This window comes from Protopterus annectens, chromosome 8.part0 (genome assembly GCF_019279795.1).
Source record: "Protopterus annectens isolate FY-2018-M chromosome 8.part0, PAN1.0, whole genome shotgun sequence".
In the NCBI taxonomy this organism is placed as follows: domain Eukaryota; kingdom Metazoa; phylum Chordata; order Ceratodontiformes; family Protopteridae; genus Protopterus; species Protopterus annectens.
In genome coordinates this window covers 380,945,141-380,963,388 of record NC_056741.1, presented here as the reverse complement: position 1 = coordinate 380,963,388, position 18,248 = coordinate 380,945,141, and the positions used below count along the sequence as shown (strand labels likewise).

Genomic DNA, 18,248 nt, shown 5'->3' with positions numbered 1-18,248 from the left:
TAGTGTTCTAGCAAAAGATCACCCTTGTATGAGCTCTAACAGAAAGTACTTGCTTCATTTATCTGGCAAGCTGGTGTAACTGGTCTTGGTATTCTTAAATGGAATGGATGTAGAATAGCTATGCCTCATGCTACACATAACCATCACTCTGGGTCTGTGCCCACTGTTGTATAAGCTGTCTTATGAGTGAACATATGTTATAATAATAAAGGATTGTCTTACTAGGATCACCTTTGTGATTTCCTGTATTGTGAGGCTGAGTGTCCACATAGACACTTTACAGGATTCATAAAATAATATTTTATGGTTATTTTTCAGTGGCTGGCCTTATTCCCCATACCTATTTTGCAGGGGGGGGGACTCCTTGCACTTCTGACTTAAATATATTTACTTCTGAGGTCAATGCATCTCAGGGAGGGAAGTACAGCGACTGCTGTATGAGTTTCCCCCACAGTTAGCCTGCTGCATGATACCATATTGATTTTTTCCCTTTGTAAAGGGGAGTAGATGATAAATTGTCATTGCTCTTATATTCAGTAGTCTGTAGACCAAATTACAGCTGTAATCAAGCTGCACTTATACATTTACTGCAGAATTTGAATGAACTATCTTATGCAGTTTACTTCCAGTGCATATATTATTATTACACACTTCAATGCTGTCACTTTAGCCCTAGTGACTTGAGTACACAAGGTGACATGATTGACAGTTCCTATTTTGATTATTTATGTAATATTATCAGCATTACTAAAGTTTTGGAAACAGATGTACACTTTAATTACATTTTGAAAGCATAGTAAATAAGAATTAAATAATGACTGAGAGCAAGATCTTGTTTGTGATTTCCCAGTGATGATGCAACCTCGATGTTGGTATAAAGTAAAACATGCTTTCTTCTTCTATGTATATGCTTTAGAATGCTGTTTGCATCACTGGAGTTTTGCTCATTCGTGATCTCTCTTTTGTAAGTTCATCACAAATGTGTCAGAGTCTTATCAGAATCCTAATGATTTTTGCTGTTGCCAACCTTCTGAATTTGTCTAAGCCTTGTAGTTGTGTACTGCCCCATACTTTCCTTTACTATGCATAACATTCTTTCATTCTTTCTTTGTGATGTATAAAACCCTTAACTCAATCCATACATTTATTTATTTATTTATTTATTTTACATTTGTTGACCGGGTTAGTCCAACTGGATACATATCCATTTTCAGTGGAGACCCGGGGAGAAAAGCTCCAAAGCACAGAGGTACATAAAAAATATAAAATATAAAAATATAGTGACATAAGCTAGGAAATTGAGACAGGCAACATTAAAAATACAAAAATATAACAGTAGGTAAAAGAAAAATTCAATTAGTGATATAAGTTAGTAAAGATGAGTAATTAGGGCTTAATAGTGGACCCTTAAGTTAAGGGCTGGATGGAGGCCTATGTAGGCCGGGTTGAGTTGGGAGCCTGAGCTATTAGTCTGGATTAGAGCATGGACATAGCCATTGAGATTTTAATAGAGTTCGAAGTTGTATTTTGAATTGGTGGAGAGTGGGTATAAGTCTAAGGTTGTTGGGGAGAGCATTCCAGTTTTTGCCAATGGAATTGGCGTACAGTGCATCACCACCCGAGTTAGTAGATTTAATAGTTAATACTTGAATACTTTTGGATGACCTTAGGGATGTTAGATTAGAGTAGGGGGTAAGTATATTGTTCAGTGAGGGAGTTTTTTCAGGGTGTTTTATGATTTTGAATGCCTCTGTAAGTTGGTTAAATTTGAGGATGTTGGGCAATTCTAGCCATCCCAGTGTTTTTAGATTTAGGCAGTGATGGGTGCGTAGGGTAGTCCGTAATGAATCTAGCTATGTGGTTATAGGTAGTGGATAGTTTATTAAGCTCTTTCTTGTGAAGGAAGGAGAATATTGGGGAGGCATAGAGGAGTGTGGGTAGGAGGTGTACGGGCAATGGTTAGTTTGGTGTGGGGGGTTAAAAATTTCTTTATTTTATACATGGACCCAAGTTTCTTGTTAAGTGATTTAATGGCCTGGTTTACATGGATGTCGAATCTCAGTTTGTGGTCAATTGTCACTCCAAGTAGTTTAGTGTGGGTGACAGGATAAATTTTGGTACCGTTATTAGAGGACACAATGAAGGTTGAGGTGGGGGTATGCGGAGGTTCCGTGCCATAAGAAGTCGCTGGGGAGGGGTAGAATAGGAGCAATTTGGTTTTAGTTGGATTAAGTAGGAGTTTTAGATCTGAGAACCATTTTCGACAATAGAAAAGCAGTTTTGGGTTGTGACTTGGAGTTTGGTGAGAGAGTCGTCCGAGCAGATAAGAGTGGAGTCATCTGCATATTGTATGCAGGTGGCTTTGGGGAGGATAGAGTGTAGACCATTAATAAAGACGGAGAAAAGAAGGGGACCGAGAATAGATCCTTGGGGACACCGATGTTCGTGGGGAGTAGGTCTGAAATCTTGTTTTGCCACTGTACCGCCTGTTTTCTGCCTGTGAGGTATGCATTAAACCAATTTATGGTAGTTTTGCTAAGATTAAAAGTTTCCAATGTATGGAGCAGCTGGTTGTGGTTGACCATATCAAGGCTTTCGATAGGTCTAGAAAGAGCAGAGGAAATTAGTTTGTTATTCCGGTTGAGGTTAATTGAATCAACAAAGGAGAGGAGAGCCGTGGTTGTGCTATGATGGGGGCGGAAACCGTGTTGGGTGTTGGACAGGAGGTTATTTTGTGTGAGGTGGGTGATGAGTTGCTTGTGAATGCAGCGTTCCAAAATTTTAGATAGGGGAGAGAATGGCTATGGGTCTATAGTTTGTTGTGGCAGTGGATAACCCTCCTTTGTGGAGAGGAATGATATACGAGATTTTCCAGATTGAGGGAATAGAGGCTTCAGCAATTGACGCGATGGTTAAGATTGATACAGGGTAGGCTATGGCATCAGAAGCTATTTGTAAGTATTTGGCTGGAAGTAAGTCAGCCGCTAGGGTGGTTGGTTTAAGTTTTTTTAGGAAGGTACGAATGTAGTAGGTGGAGGTGGGTTTTAAATTAAAGGCAGTTTGAGTGGGGTAGGTAGTTGGGGTGGGAGCCACAGGGGGTGAAGTGAGCTGACTAGCAAGGGACTGGATGGTCTCAGTAAAAAAGGAATTAAAGGTGTTAGCTATTTCACTGGGATTTTGTCCATGAGTGATTCTGGTGTGGGGTAGTGGATTTGCCTGGATGGAGGAGGTGATTGAAACTTGCCCAGAATTTTTGGGATTATTTTGATATTTGTCTTGTAGGTGACAGAAATATTGTTTTTTGTCAGACATAACGGCAGCTTTGGTTGAGTTTCTAAGCTGAAGAAACTTGATGCGATCTAGAGGGGTTTTAGTGGTTCTCCATTTGTTCCAGGCCTGGTCTCTGAGTTTAATTTTAGTTTTAGAATCATTAGTTAGCCAAGGTGCAATCGTTCCTTAGTTCTAATGAGTCGCTTGGGAGCGTGATAGTCAAGTATTTTAAGGAAGGTGTCATTAAAGTATGACACGCTCTGATCTAAGGGTAGAGTTTTTAGGATGGACCAGTTACAAGACGGAGGTCAGCAAGGAATTGATCAGGGACAAAATTCTTGCTGTTTCTGACTAATCTGGTGAGGGGGTTTGTAGTTGTGCATTTGTTTTAATAATAAAAGTGATAAGGTGGTCACTAAGGTCGTTAGGGAGGGTCCCTGAGGTATAGTTGGAAGGATTCTTGTTAGTAAGGATCCAGTCTATGATGCTCTCCTTTGTTGGGCATTTCCAATTCTAGTGGGGAATGAATAAGTTGGGAAAATCCATGTAAGTTAATGGGGAGTGGATTGAGTTGGGAGGAGTAGAGAGACCAGTCGATGTTAACATCTCCTAAAATAATCGTTTCCTGGGGATAGAAGGTGGAAAGCCAACTCAGAGTTTGTTCAAGGGATTCGGAATTGTTGCCTGGAGGAGATATATGACTAGGAGATTAATACTTTTTGGTTGTTTAGGGATAGCTTCAGGGCAAGTAATTCCTGGTTATGGACTTTGGGGTTGGAGTGGATTCCTAATGATATTCAAGGAGTTCTTGTACATGACTGCTATTCCACCGCCTTTTTAGTGGTTCTGTCGGCTCTGAGGATGTTATACCCAGGTGGGATGACTTCCTCATCCTTAGTGCTAGGTTTGAGCCAAGTTTCTGAGAGACACATGATGTCAGGGAGTGGGTTGCAAGTAGAGCATGCAAGCTGTGTACTTTGTTATTAATACTTCTTAGGTTAAGGTGAAGCATACGTAGGGAGCCTGCTGGACTTATAGCAGTGTTCAGAGGGTTTGGGTCAATGTTAGTGGTGGGGCCTGGGTTAGGGTGGATGTCACCATCTTTTGTTATGGATTTTTTTAAATAATCCAGAAATCTTTGGAGTTTCATTAGAAGTTTAAGATGTCCCTTTATTGAGGATGTTTTCGGTACCAGAGGGTAGGGTGGATATTGTTGGAGCACACATTAATAGCAGGGTGATGAGAGGGTTGAATGAATTTGGAGGAGTCATGGGAGTGCAGGGAGGTCTGACCATAAGGGAAGTAGGTGCTACCTGGGTCAAGGGTATCATATCTAGTTACCAGATAAGATAAGGTAAGTAGTATTGTTGTGAGGAGAACATACTAATAGTGATTTTATTCATGTTGAGGGGGTAGGTAGGTAGTGTTAGCTGTGGGAACTACCTTGCTGCAAGTTGGTGAGTACTGGAGGAAGGAGGAGGGAGGAGGAAGTGACAGTGGGAGGGAAAAGGGGTGGGCGGACTGGGGATGTAGACTTTGTATTGAAGACTGGAGGAGAAAGGGAGGAGGTGGTACCGGGTGAGGGACAGTCAGAATTGGATGGTGGTAAGGGGATGGGCTTAGCGTCCAATAAATGTAGAGGTACTGGGGGCGGGTGGGAATAGGGGGCAGGGAGTGGCGCGGAGTGAGCCCGAGCGTAGCGAGGGCGAGCGGAGCGGGGCTTACACCGCAGGGATTTCTTCAGGTTTAAAGGTATTTAACAGCAGGTATAAAAATACTGGTATGTAACAGCAGGTTTAAAAATACTGTTTTTATGATTTTTCAATAAAGTAAGTTCTTTTGCAGTAGGTACGTGATATAAAACACGCTTAGGCTGGTCGGTGCTTTACCTTGGGCAACTACTAGGTGTTTTGATTTAGAGTCAAACACAGTCTTTTAGTGCATTCGCACTTGGAGTGTCTTCTCTGGTCGGCGGTAATGAGTTGGGATCCCGCTGGGTGGTATTTAAGCTTGGGGCTGCCTAAAGTAGAGAAATAAGGAAAGAAGATAACTGATGTTAGTATAAATTAATCTTACTTATGGTAAGAGCCATAGGGAGGCATAAACATAGAATTGCCAGTTTCAGACTATTTTAACACTGGTGCTAAGCACATTTCCAGCAAATAGGAAATGCTATAAACAAAATCAGCAAGGTTTAAACTGTGGTTGTGCGTACTCAGAAGCAACACGCACTCTTTAAACAGAACACTAAACAGAGTACGGTGCTTAGTTTTATCACTTGTTCAGACCTAAATCTATGTACAAATCAATACTGCAAAGCAGCGACTTCCAACATATAGGAAATGCTGTAAACAAAGATGTAGCAAAGTTTAAACTTTGGTTGCGTGCTCGTGGGCAGCACGCTCTTTAAATAGTACACTACACAGAGTACTATGCCCAGTTTTATCACTTGTTCAGACCTAAATCTAAGTAACAGCAAGATTTTAGATGCAGCAGTTCAAAATCAGTTCAAAATAACAGTTACGACAAGTTTACACGCCGCATTGAGCAGTGTGCTTAGGCAGAAGTCTAAACGCTCAATTAAACATCAGTACAGTGTGATAATTAGGTACTGTATAGTTGCGCGCTCTTTAAAGCGAGCTCTAAATGAGTACAATGACAAAATACAAACAAATGTTCTCAATTTCCAAGTAAAATAAAATGATTTGTATAATTGCAGCAAGGTAGAACCAGTTGTGCTCTACTGGCAAACTCCTAATGTTATATTATCTTTGCTACAGCTCCTTTAGCTGATTTACGTACTTTTATCACTAATTCTGTTAGTAAGGGAGAGGGGTTAAGAAAGTGTATGTTCTGCACTAAAACTGATTTGCAGACCTGTCATACAAGGATTTGAACCCTTGATTTGGCTTGACTGCTGCATAACATCCTGTCATCAAACCATTTTGAGAAGTATTCTGTTTAAATTATAGACAGATAACTTGAAAACATGTATAAAACAAAAAAAGCACTGCCAAAGGGGCATTGAAAAAGGAAAGATATTCTCTCTGTCTTTAAGTAATATGAAAATAATGTGGATTAGAATCATGTCTCCAGAATTAAAAATATATCTATTTATAGTGTTCTAGCAAAAGATCACCCTTGTATGAGCTCTAACAGAAAGTACTTGCTTCATTTATCTGGCAAGCTGGTGTAACTGGTCTTGGTATTCTTAAATGGAATGGATGTAGAATAGCTATGCCTCATGCCACACATAACCATCACTCTGGGTCTGTGCCCACTGTTGTATAAGCTGTCTTATGAGTGAACATATGTTATAATAATAAAGGATTGTCTTACTAGGATCACCTTTGTGATTTCCTGTATTGTGAGGCTGAGTGTCCACATAGACACTTTACAGGATTCATAAAATAATATTTTATGGTTATTTTCAGTGGCTGGCCTTATTCCCCATACCTATTTTGCAGGGGGGGGGACTCCTTGCACTTCTGACTTAAATATATTTACTTCTGAGGTCACTGCATCTCAGGGAGGGAAGTACAGCGACTGCTGTATGAGTTTCCCCCACAGTTAGCCTGCTGCATGATACCATATTGATTTTTTCCCTTTGTAAAGGGGAGTAGATGATAAATTGTCATTGCTCTTATATTCAGTAGTCTGTAGACCAAATTACAGCTGTAATCAAGCTGCACTTATACATTTACTGCAGAATTTGAATGAACTATCTTATGCAGTTTACTTCCAACGCATATATTATTATTACACACTTCAATGCTGTCACTTTAGCCCTAGTGACTTGAGTACACAAGGTGACATGATTGACAGTTCCTATTTTGATTATTTATGTAATATTATCAGCATTACTAAAGTTTTGGAAACAGATGTACACTTTAATTACATTTTGAAAGCATAGTAAATAAGAATTAAATAATGACTGAGAGCAAGATCTTGTTTGTGATTTCCCAGTGATGATGCAACCTTGATGTTGGTATAAAGTAAAACATGCTTTCTTCTTCTATGTATATGCTTTAGAATGCTGTTTGCATCACTGGAGTTTTGCTCATTTGTGATCTCTCTTTTGTAAGTTCATCACAAATGTGTCAGAGTCTTATCAGAATCCTAATGATTTTTGCTGTTGCCAACCTTCTGACTTTGTCTAAGCCTTGTAGTTGTGTACTGCCCCATACTTTCCTTTACTATGCATAACATTCTTTCATTCTTTCTTTGTGATGTATAAACCCCTTAACTCAATCCATACATTTAGTAGATATCTTATTTCAGCATGTATTCTAATTATCTAGTATGTTTATACTTACTGAACAAATGCAATCTTTTTTTTTTAATCCTCCATTTCCTCACTAAAGTGCCTTCAAAGTCTATTCTGTAACTTGTATAACACATTGGTAGTACTAATTAACTGGTATGTCAACAGGTCATTTTTCCAACATACCTCGCAGAGCTGCAATAACGATAGTCTGCTGCTTCTCCGACTCTTTCGGCAGCAACTGTGCTTTGTATATGGGACCAAATGTTCCAGTCCTTATCTTCTGCAGGTCACCAGTGATTCTGTCCCTGGGTATTTCAAATGTCTCTAGATATGGGTCCTTGCAGCTCAGCACACCCTCAACTGTAGCCTCTCGCAGAGCTATATGTTCACTGGTGTTTGGTCTTTGGATACCTCGGCTAGAATCTGAAAGACAATGCAAGTAAAACAAAGGAATATACTATAAATCATTTTACCAGATTGTAGTAGTAGCAAAGCAATGTTGTTATTATGTCTTTCACTTCTGCTTGCATAAACCCCTTAACTCAGTCCATACATTTAGTGTATATCTTCTTTCAGTAAACATTACTGTGGTAAGAATCTTGGACATAAATTCCCCTTGAACCCTCTACATCCTTTCTCTTTACTCTACCCTACCTATTTTCTTTCTTTCTCTTTTTCTCTCTCGATCACTGCTTGACTAAATTATATTCTACTCTCAGTTTATGTACTTTCTCTCTCTCTCTACTCATATGTAAAAAGGTGTAAATGGCATAACTTACTTCCTTTTTTTTTACACAAGTCAAACCTGCTACTTAAGGAAACTACTAAATCTGTATCTACCTTCTTGAATGATGTTTTTTTTGAAGTATACTGCGTGTATTTTTTTTTTACTAACTGTATCAATGTAAATGTTATTCCAAATGTATATATATATTATTACTTTTTTTACACTATGTGTAACTATATATTTTTTTTGCTTTTGAGCTTTTTTTCCGGGCCTCCACTGAAAATGGAGTGCGTTCTGGCCCAGTGGATAGGTAATCAAACTGGAAATAAATAAATAAAATAAATGATGAACTTATCTGCAGAGGGAAATGTGGCATTTCTTGCTTTGATATTCCTAGCTATTGCCTTCTAAATGCATTTCTGAAAGATTCCCTCTCAGAGCATGTGGACCATTGGCCAACATGTTATGATGTCATAGCCTGTGGAGCACTGGCCAACATGTTATGATGTCATACACTGTGGAACAATGGCCAACATGTAATAATGTCATACACTGTGGGGCAATGGCCAACATATTATGATGTCATATACCAAACTAAGAGGATATGCACAACTCCAAGCTTTCTTCAGTTTAACCATCGTAAGCTCAAACCTGAAATACACAAAAAACCCAGAAGAGTGTAAATCTGTATACTTGCCTAACCTATAGGTGAATCCATCCATGGACAATGGATGGAAAATCTGTGCAAATACAGGATAAAGGCTGAAGGGTAATAAGTGACCTACTGCAGAGAACCTTCTCGCAGATTGGATGATATGTTTTATTGGTTATATCTGAATTTGAAAGCCCCTCTTCAGTGGAAAGACACAGGGAAGAATCCCAAGCAGTGAAAATTAAAACTAATTTCAAGGTTAAATCAGGATGAAGGTCAAAAAACAAGGATGGAGAAGACTGATTCCTGAAGTACCACGTTATCAAAGAAAATCCAGATCCTGGAATCACAGTCACAAAGCCTGACTGTGACTTAAATGGATCTGTTAGCAAATTAGCAGCAGGAACAGCCAGGCGGGGAGGGTAACAGCAACTGGCTGATGTTGGTTTTTGCCTCTCCAGGGGGAAGGTGGGAGTCAGACTATACACTACAAGCATGACACCTACCAGAAACTGGGCATGCAGGTTACAGAGTAAGTGCCAAAATCAAATGCCCAGCAAACAGCATACATGCCATAGCCAGGGATAGACACATGGGCATAACTATGCACAGCTCAGCTGGCCTGATACCGTACCTCTCATCTATCCATTTTTTTCACAGAATGTCCAGATTTGTGCTTCACATTTTTGGTCTGCTCCTAATAAAATTTGTGTTTTTTTGGCAAATCGCCGAGGACTAAAGTCACCAAATAATGACATACATTTGCATTTCAGACTTTGTATCCTTCAAAAAGTGTAAAACAGGACATGCAGTCCAAACCATGAAAACTCCAAAAATGCTCACTCTGGATGAAAAAACAGAAACCACGTTTATTTATTCCACCTTGTCACATTGGTGTAAGTGCTTTCTTCCTGGTTTTAATTTTAAAAAGAACTTCATCAGACCTTGATTGGAGTTTTCATCCTTCAGAAAGTGCATGCTACCACAAATCCTGTTATTCTAGCAACCTTCTAAGTTTATGAGTAATATTTAAAAGAGGTTGAGAGGTATGCCTGATACTATGGAAATCCTACTCTTTAAGGATGCCAATGAAGGAACATGAGTTATGGTAAGCAGAAAATCATGAAAGCTACCACCTTCTGGAATCTACTGCAATGAGGGGGTGACGGTCATCAGGAAATGGAAGAGTAAAAGATCAGCAATGGAACAGGAAAAAGACAAGACAAAATTCTGGAAACATAGACCAAGCACTATAGCTTAATCAAGGCATGACCCAATGATCAAGTAGCTGCAAAACTTCCACTAGAAACATTATTTTTCAATCAAGCACTAAAGGCACATCATTTTCAAGGGAGTGACCTACTTAGGCTGAGTTTGTTTAGACCCTATAGTCTGCTCCTTACCGGGAGTGAATGAGATAAGTAAACAGTCATTGTTCCCCAACTTCTGCATCTTCTTAGCTGATGATGAATGTCTAAGGTGTGATAGCTGTTTTTTTTCCATGGATTCTGCAATGGATAGGAAACTGGGAGACAAATGGAATGGATTAGTGACAATTGTAACATCACCTTTTGGAGAAAATATAGGTTACTTCTAAGGGACACCCAGTCCTTGTGAAAAACATAAACAGTTCCCTATAGGTAATAAGCTGCTACCCTGCAATCCTGCAAACAGAGATGATACTAACAAGAGCAGCTGTTTTAAACAGAAGACATGTGAGTCTATCAATCATGATAGGGCAGCCAAGCCCTTTGGTACAGCCTGTTGTCATCTCATGTGAGGGAGACTCCCTTAGACAACCTAAATCCATTCCATTCCCAGTAATTGTATGACAATAGGTTGAGCTTTGGTCTTTCTTCTTTAACTTTTTTAATAAGGCATATAATCAGAGGAAAATCTGGTAAAGCATACTGGAATCGTCTGTGATATAGGAGGGAGAAAATATCTAAAACCAATTCTTTCAAGTCCTGATGAGATGAGCAAATTATACATAGGACTGCATTCTCTTGGACAGTGTGTAGGCTGATCTCTGGAGTGCTCCTCTCTTGGAAGTTCCTGGCCAGACAGGATTTCATGGGCCTGCTTTGTACTACTGAAACTGACCTCACCAATACCTACTGACCTGCTGTCCTGCTACCCTGCTACCCTGTCTGGCCACTTAATACATAAGTGAGCAAATGCTTCTTTAAAATATATCCACACAGGTACTGTACCACTGTGTTCCTCATATGAGGGCTCTGAAACCCTTGGTCACTAAATACAATACCTCCAAGAATGAAACTACTCAGAGAAAAGGGAAGTACAATTCTTTCTTTTTCTCTGAGCAGCTGTGGCCATGGCGGTTGTATATTTATTGATCAGGGCTGTGGGGCAGACCCTCACAGCTAAAAGGGTAAAAGACACAGTCTCTCTGCAAAATATTTAATCTAGTCTATTTAATTATCTTTATCATTGCAGTCTACCTAGTAGCTGTAAGATTGTCCAAAGAAGATCAGTCATAAAAATTCAGCTATGGTTACCTGAAAGTGGACTTGATGCTCTTATCTTTAGCTCCAGGAGAGGCCTGGAACTGTGACTGAAAAAACTCTCTTGTGCATATACATTCTCCAAAACAGCAACAGCCTTCAAGGTGATAACCCTCGGCTTGAGCACAACCTTTTTCATGGAGAGATAAGCATGTGTTTCTTTGTATATTCACATCATGGCCTGGTTGTCAAACTTGAAGATGACACGCTATGATCTAAACTCCATTGCAGAATGCTTAGGATGAAGAATAATGTTCTTTGCTTTGGCTGCTTTATGTGATGTCCAATTACCTGTGCACTGAAACATTTCTGAACAAGTGAGAGCGCAGATGAGCTTCCCACCTCACTAGTGAAGCATCCATCATTAGGACAACTGAAGGTTTATTCTGTAGCTGAAGTGCCTTAGTGGGATATACAACAATCCAAACAGCTCAAATTATATAAAAAGTGCGCTTTTATTTTGGCAAAAAAATCTAGCTCAGTCCTTTGCATTTGTTGTGGGTATTGTTTATCCTGCAAAATTAAGTTTCAGTAAAGAAAGTCCCACTCTGGGCATCTGAAAAAGGTGGCACCCCTTCATTTTAAATGTTTGCCTGATATTTCTGAGTCTGAGAAATGAGTTTTGTTGTCTTGCATCCTCTTGTTACCTTTAATTATTGCTTTATATTGCTATATTTATTATATGTAAACCTAAACTTGAATCTGTGGTTACAATAGAACTTTATCTCAGATTGCTGTGAAATGGGTTAGATTACACTTAGTGTATTTCATGGTAGGCCTCTGCTGAGTTCTTAGTGTTCTCTTATGTACTCATTTCTTGCCGTTTTGGACTTTGTTTTGGACTTTGTTATTTTGTAATTTTGTCACATCGTGAGTTATCTGTTATCAGCCTCATCCTTTTTTTTCCCTCAGACAGCCAAGTCCTTCTTTGCTATTGCCTTTTTCTAAAACTATTTGTTCAGGAATTGATATGAAGATTTTTTTAAGAGGCAGTGACATCACCATAGCTCTTTCTATTTATTGAAATGATTCGCTGCACTTATTTAAAGGAGATGAGTGGCTGTGATGTGACAGAAACAAGAATAAAGTAATCACCATTTGAAAAGGCAAATATAATCTGTAGAGTTTTGTTGGTGATGGAGCTACTATCGTTGATAGCAAAGGCTGATAACATGATTGTTTAATAAAGTATGGTATAAACATGTGAAAGGAAACCAAGATATATCTGAATGTAATGGCCAGTACAGTGCTATGGGAATTCACAATAATGAATCCTGAGTTTGCAGTGGTATGAAAAGTATACCACATGAGCATGTAGAGGGCATAGATACAGACATGGTTGATTGTAATTAAGTTCATTTTGAGAGATGCAGACCATACATGAAGGACAAGGAGTGTTCTAGACTTGATGCTAGATTATTTCACACATAAGTCATTACTGTTATTATCTGAATGAGCTAATTCATGGAGGAATGATAATTCTCTGTGAGACTGCTACCACCGTATTTCTCTCTCTCTGTCTCTCTATCACACAGACGCCCGCACACACACACACACACACACACACACACACACACACATGCACATCTTGCGAAACACTTCTTTCCTGTAAAATTATATCCCGTAATTGCCATTGGAGAATCATATGAATTCCAGTGGGCAGTATAAGGGTGTGCTTACATTCTTTCCATAACCAACTCCCTGTTACTTCTGCTGTCAGGTAATAATGTTCTTTCAGGAAAAGAGTGGATGCTTGAAAATAAAATGGTCTTGAGTAGCTGATTTTTGCCTTGAGGTAGGTTACAAAAGTCACTTTTATGCAGACTGTATCCATTTAGATTGCGTATTTGTCACTAGTAGGAATCAGAGGCAGGGTTGCAGCCAAGATTTTAGCACTGTACACAACTTGTAGAATATAGCTCCCCTCCTTCACAGCCTTCCCCAAACTCAGACAGTGCTTATGTCTCATTATTCTGGATATAGACCTTTCCATTCCATATATTGTGAAAAAAGCCAGTTAACAAAAATATAAAACCATAAATCATGAGAAATATGACATTGTATTACATTTCTAACATACCTAATTGCAAAAAAATAAATTATTTCTAAAAAGTGTGTGTGCTGCAGCATAAATGATGTGGCAGGCTCCAGAGCTAAGTACTGATTAACTGAAATGCTCAGGCAGACTTGAGGAGACATATTTGATCTCTCTTTGGTGTATTTCTATGCATGTTGTGCTTGTTATATAGTCCAAGAACTCAATACGTTATCAGCATTTTGTTGTAGAAGAATGTCTATTCATTCTGTACCAAGCTAAGGTTATATTTCTGGATTCCATATTGATTGTACATGTAAAATTCTTAGGATAATAATTCTTTTAAAACTTAAAAAAAAAGTAAATAAATAAATATACAAAAGCAAGTAAAGCAATGCCATAAAGTAAAATAAAATAAAATAAGCCAGACGCTATGATGCCACATTTTGAGATCACTGTACTACTGTTAGGATAGGGATTGATCTATTGGCCACCTACTTTTCTGTGCAAACAACACACCATTTATCATTTTTAAGACTTTAAATGAAGAAAAAAGAAAAAGTAAAGTATTCTACAAACAAACAAAGAAATAAGCTGATAAATACATTTTCCTGTTTGCTTATTTCTGCTTCAGCAGTTCGCCAAGTTCTAGTCTGGCTCCACTCTGTTTAATGTTAAAGGTCAGCCTGCAGTTGTTGCCTGTATTGAACCATAGTACAAAACAGCCAAATTATGTGCTGTATCCTCAGATGTGATGCAGTGTGATACAATATCATCTGGCACAAGCATAGAAACCTTGCATATAACGTGTACATAGACACTATACAAATCTCTATTCTACCAACATATAAAGACTGAGTAAAATGGTATGCATTTATACGAAAATTAGTTTTATGCCTTTAGTCAGAATACAAAATGTGCAGATGAAAATTACAATAAACTAGTTTATGGCAAGAATGTAGATCTTTACTCAAGACTAGAGACAAGGCTTGGGAACAATTTCACAAAACAAAGCCCAAATCACAAGGCAAACATAACTAAAACTGCGAAGCAAAGCAAAAAAAACTAGTAAAATTAGGCAAAATTAACTACTACCACAATATCCAGAATAAACACACAAACCGCAGTTAATAACATACTTCATCCAAGCAAATCAGCTACTCCCACCCCAACAACAACTAACAATTCTGACAATATAGCAACACAATTCAATAAATACTTCACAGAGACTATTCAAGCCCTAGCCAACTCCCATGGCATTGTCAGCAACTCTACCCCTTTCTCACCCCAACACAGCGCCAGCCCCAAAATAACACCTCACACTTTACCTTAAGCCAGTATCTGTTAAATCCATGAAAAAAAACTGCTTCAGAAACTGAAACCAACCACCCTAGCCACAGATAACCTTCCAGCTGACTTTCGACATGTAGCAGCTAAAGCAATAGCATATCCAGTAGACATACTCATCAACCAGTCAATATCTGAGAGCCAGGTACCTGTTATTTGGAAAACCTCTCATATTCTACCACTACATAAGGGAGGTAATTACACTGAACTTACAAATTATTACCCAACTGCCATGCTGTCTCCCTTATCCAAAATACTATAAAGAGTAGTGCACACCCAACTAATGGACTACCTTCTCACACACAAGCTACTATCACACACCCAACATGGTTGTCATCCCTTTCACAGCACCACCACTGCACTAATGTCCTTTACCAATACAGTGAAATATGTATCTACTACATTTTTGGACCTATCCAAGGCCTTTGATATGGTAGATCACAATAAACTCATCAACATTCTCTCCACCCTAAACCTTAGCAGCTCCTCTATCACATGATTCCAAAGCTACCTAGCAGGACATCTACAAGCCATCTAGTGGCAACACCACCTTTCTCCTCTGCTTCCAGTTGCTTTAGGGGTTCCATAACTCCATCCTTTGACCTCTGCTAGTCTCTCTTTTCACCAACCAGCTTAGTACCTCCTCACCACATGCCTCTGTAGTACAATACCCAGACAACTCCATCCTAATATGTGCAGCCCTTACACTACAAGACCTTCATACCATAACCCAAGATTCTGTTCTATCTGTTGAAACATGGCTGACTAATTCCCAACTCATTCTGAATCCCAACAAAAATAAGCTCCTACTTTTTAGCCCAACTAGAATCCCCTCCTTAAACTTTTACTATCTTGTCCAGAAATAAAACTATAATTTCCCCAATGACTCACACTAAACTGCTTGGTGTCAAAATCGACAATAACTTGAAATTTGATATTCACATAGCCCAAGCCATCAATAGGGTCCACAGGACACTAGGTCTCCTGTAGAGAAACAAACAATTTCTTACAAAAAACACAAAAGCTACTATAGCCCGTACACACCTCCTATCGACCCTCCTCTACACCTCCCCAATACTAACCAACCTCCACAAAACTGACTTAACCAAACTGGAATCCTGCTATAATAAAATAGCAAGGTTTGCTACTGGTGCATCCTATAGGTCACATCACTGTACATCTCTTAAACAACTAAATTGGCTCAAAGTTCCCCAGCTTCTACACTTTAATCAACTAATCTTTGCCCATCAAATTCTCCACCAACCTGATAAAACCCCTGCTATCCAAAATATTATACATCTATATACCACTACTCGGTCTCTTCGTTCCAGTAACCAACACCTTCTAGATACCACCAAAACTAACAACTTAGCTGGAGAATTCTCTCTTTTCTAACTATATTCCTAAAATATGGAATAAGCTGCCATCCCGAGTAACTTCATTTGCTCCATCTCAAAATTTAAAATCTCCTTAGGTCACACTTAGCAGACCCCTGGCTATGTTCTTGCAACTCTCCAGGATAGGGTTCCCTTAGTCTTCAGGATCATTTAATTGTATTCTACTCATTATGAACTATAATGTGAATCCTTCTAGCTAAAGAATTGTATTTTTCACCATTATGTATCAGTTACTTGCTATCAATGCAGTAATGCCTAAATGTTTGTTAACTTATGTTATGTCTATAATTGATACTTCTGCATTGTTACATGTTTGTTAAACTCTAATGTGCCCAGTCGGACTTTCCCAGTAAATAAATGTATAATAAATTTAAGAGTATAGATTTACTGGTAGACTAAATGAAATATCTATGGCATAAGTAAAGCTTGGCAATCATTACCTTATGACACAGGCCTGAGTTTTGGAAAGGAACTTGAAATTAGGGGCGTGGGTAAAGTGGAAGAGACAGGCTTTTGGCTTGTTTTGTGCTGTACGGGTAAACTGGGCTCTCTGCTCTCAGGGAAGAAAGTTAATGGTAAAAAGAAAAGCAGAACGACTGCTTGATAATATCAGCTGCATTATGTGATGAAGAATACCTTGAATGTGCACAAAAATAATCTGTGTCTAACAGGAGTAATCCACTCAACAAAATGAATAAGTAAACAAATAAAACATGGCTAAACAGTTATTACCAGGGATATGTGGCTCTACATTTTTCCACAAGGTGGTGACATACTGCCAATTATAAATTCTGAGTGTAAGGCGTGTAAAGCAGACATCTATTGCAGCAGATAATTTAGTATGTTTCTAACATGTATTTTGCCCTTCAGCCTCTGTGGACATAGCTTGTAGGCACACAGCTGATGCCTCGATGTCAAGATTAGAAGTGCTTATAATATACACAGCAGTCATACTGTGAGATGGAGTGATGCAAAATTTCAAGTAACATGAGGATATTTCTTTTTTATTTAATTTTTAAATAAACCTGCTCACAAAGCATGCGTCTAGTCAAATACGACTTCTAAATTTCTAGCTGTCTAACTGACATGTTTACAATGACACAGCTGTACTTAGCGAGGGAACAACTCAGAATCTGTACTACCAGATGAAATGTTTTAGGAGCAGATAGCCTCAACCCTTTGTGCTAAACTGCCAGACATACTTCATTGTGACAGTGATGGTGTAAGAGAAACTGTTGTGTGGCAGAGGAAAAGTACAGTTGTGTACACTTACCATAAATGTAGATGTTCGAGTGTATTCACTGTTGCAGTCATCACATTTGGGTTATCTGCCTGCAGGTAGCCCTCAGCTGGCCTGAATACCAGAGTCTTGGGATTTCTGCTTCAGATGCTGTCGCTTCTTCCATGACGTCAGGTCATCAGGGGTATAAAACATGCAGCCGACACCATTACATCAGTTTTTCTTGCCCCAGATGTCAGGTGCCCCCACAATAGGAAGCAATTAAATGGTGTGGAATACCCCCAGCAAAAAGCAAATACACACAGCATAAGATATGCCAAACCAAAAAGGATAGGTGAAAGCAAAGACAATCAGGGGGCTGGAGTGAGGGTAACCAGGACTGCAACAGTGAATACACTCGAACATCTACATTTATGGTAAGTGTACACAACTGTACTATGTTCTTCATGTTTCACTGTTGCAGTCATCACAATTGGGTAGATTCCCAAAGCTAAGGAAGGGTGGAGGTAGATTAAGAAGCATTAGGGCTGGCAATCAGGCCCTGTAAGACTGCTGTGGCAAATCCAGCTCTGGATTAGAAAAGATAGGTAAGTGGTAATGCTTGGTGAAATTATGTACAGAGCTCCAGCTTGCCGCTTCTAGGATGTCCCTGGTAGGGACTCCTCTGAGAAATACAGTAGAGGTAGATGCTTCCCTAGTGGAATGTGTTCTTATCCCCTGTGGGGTAGGTTTTCCATGGTGCTTGTAGCAGAAATGGATGCAGTGTGCTATCCATTTGGAAATGGTTT

General features: G+C 39.1%; 1 protein-coding gene across 5 annotated transcripts in view; it reads right to left on the bottom strand.

The window, feature by feature from the left end:
• STYK1 (serine/threonine/tyrosine kinase 1) overlaps window positions 1-18,248 on the bottom strand; it is a 486,977-nt gene that overhangs the window by 169,286 nt on the left and 299,443 nt on the right. For all 5 annotated transcript variants that reach the window (XM_044079884.1, XM_044079883.1, XM_044079881.1 and 2 more), the window contains one exon: window positions 7,721-7,960. In XM_044079884.1, coding sequence (XP_043935819.1) covers window positions 7,721-7,960 — 240 coding nt within the window. The remainder of the gene's footprint in view (window positions 1-7,720; window positions 7,961-18,248) is intronic.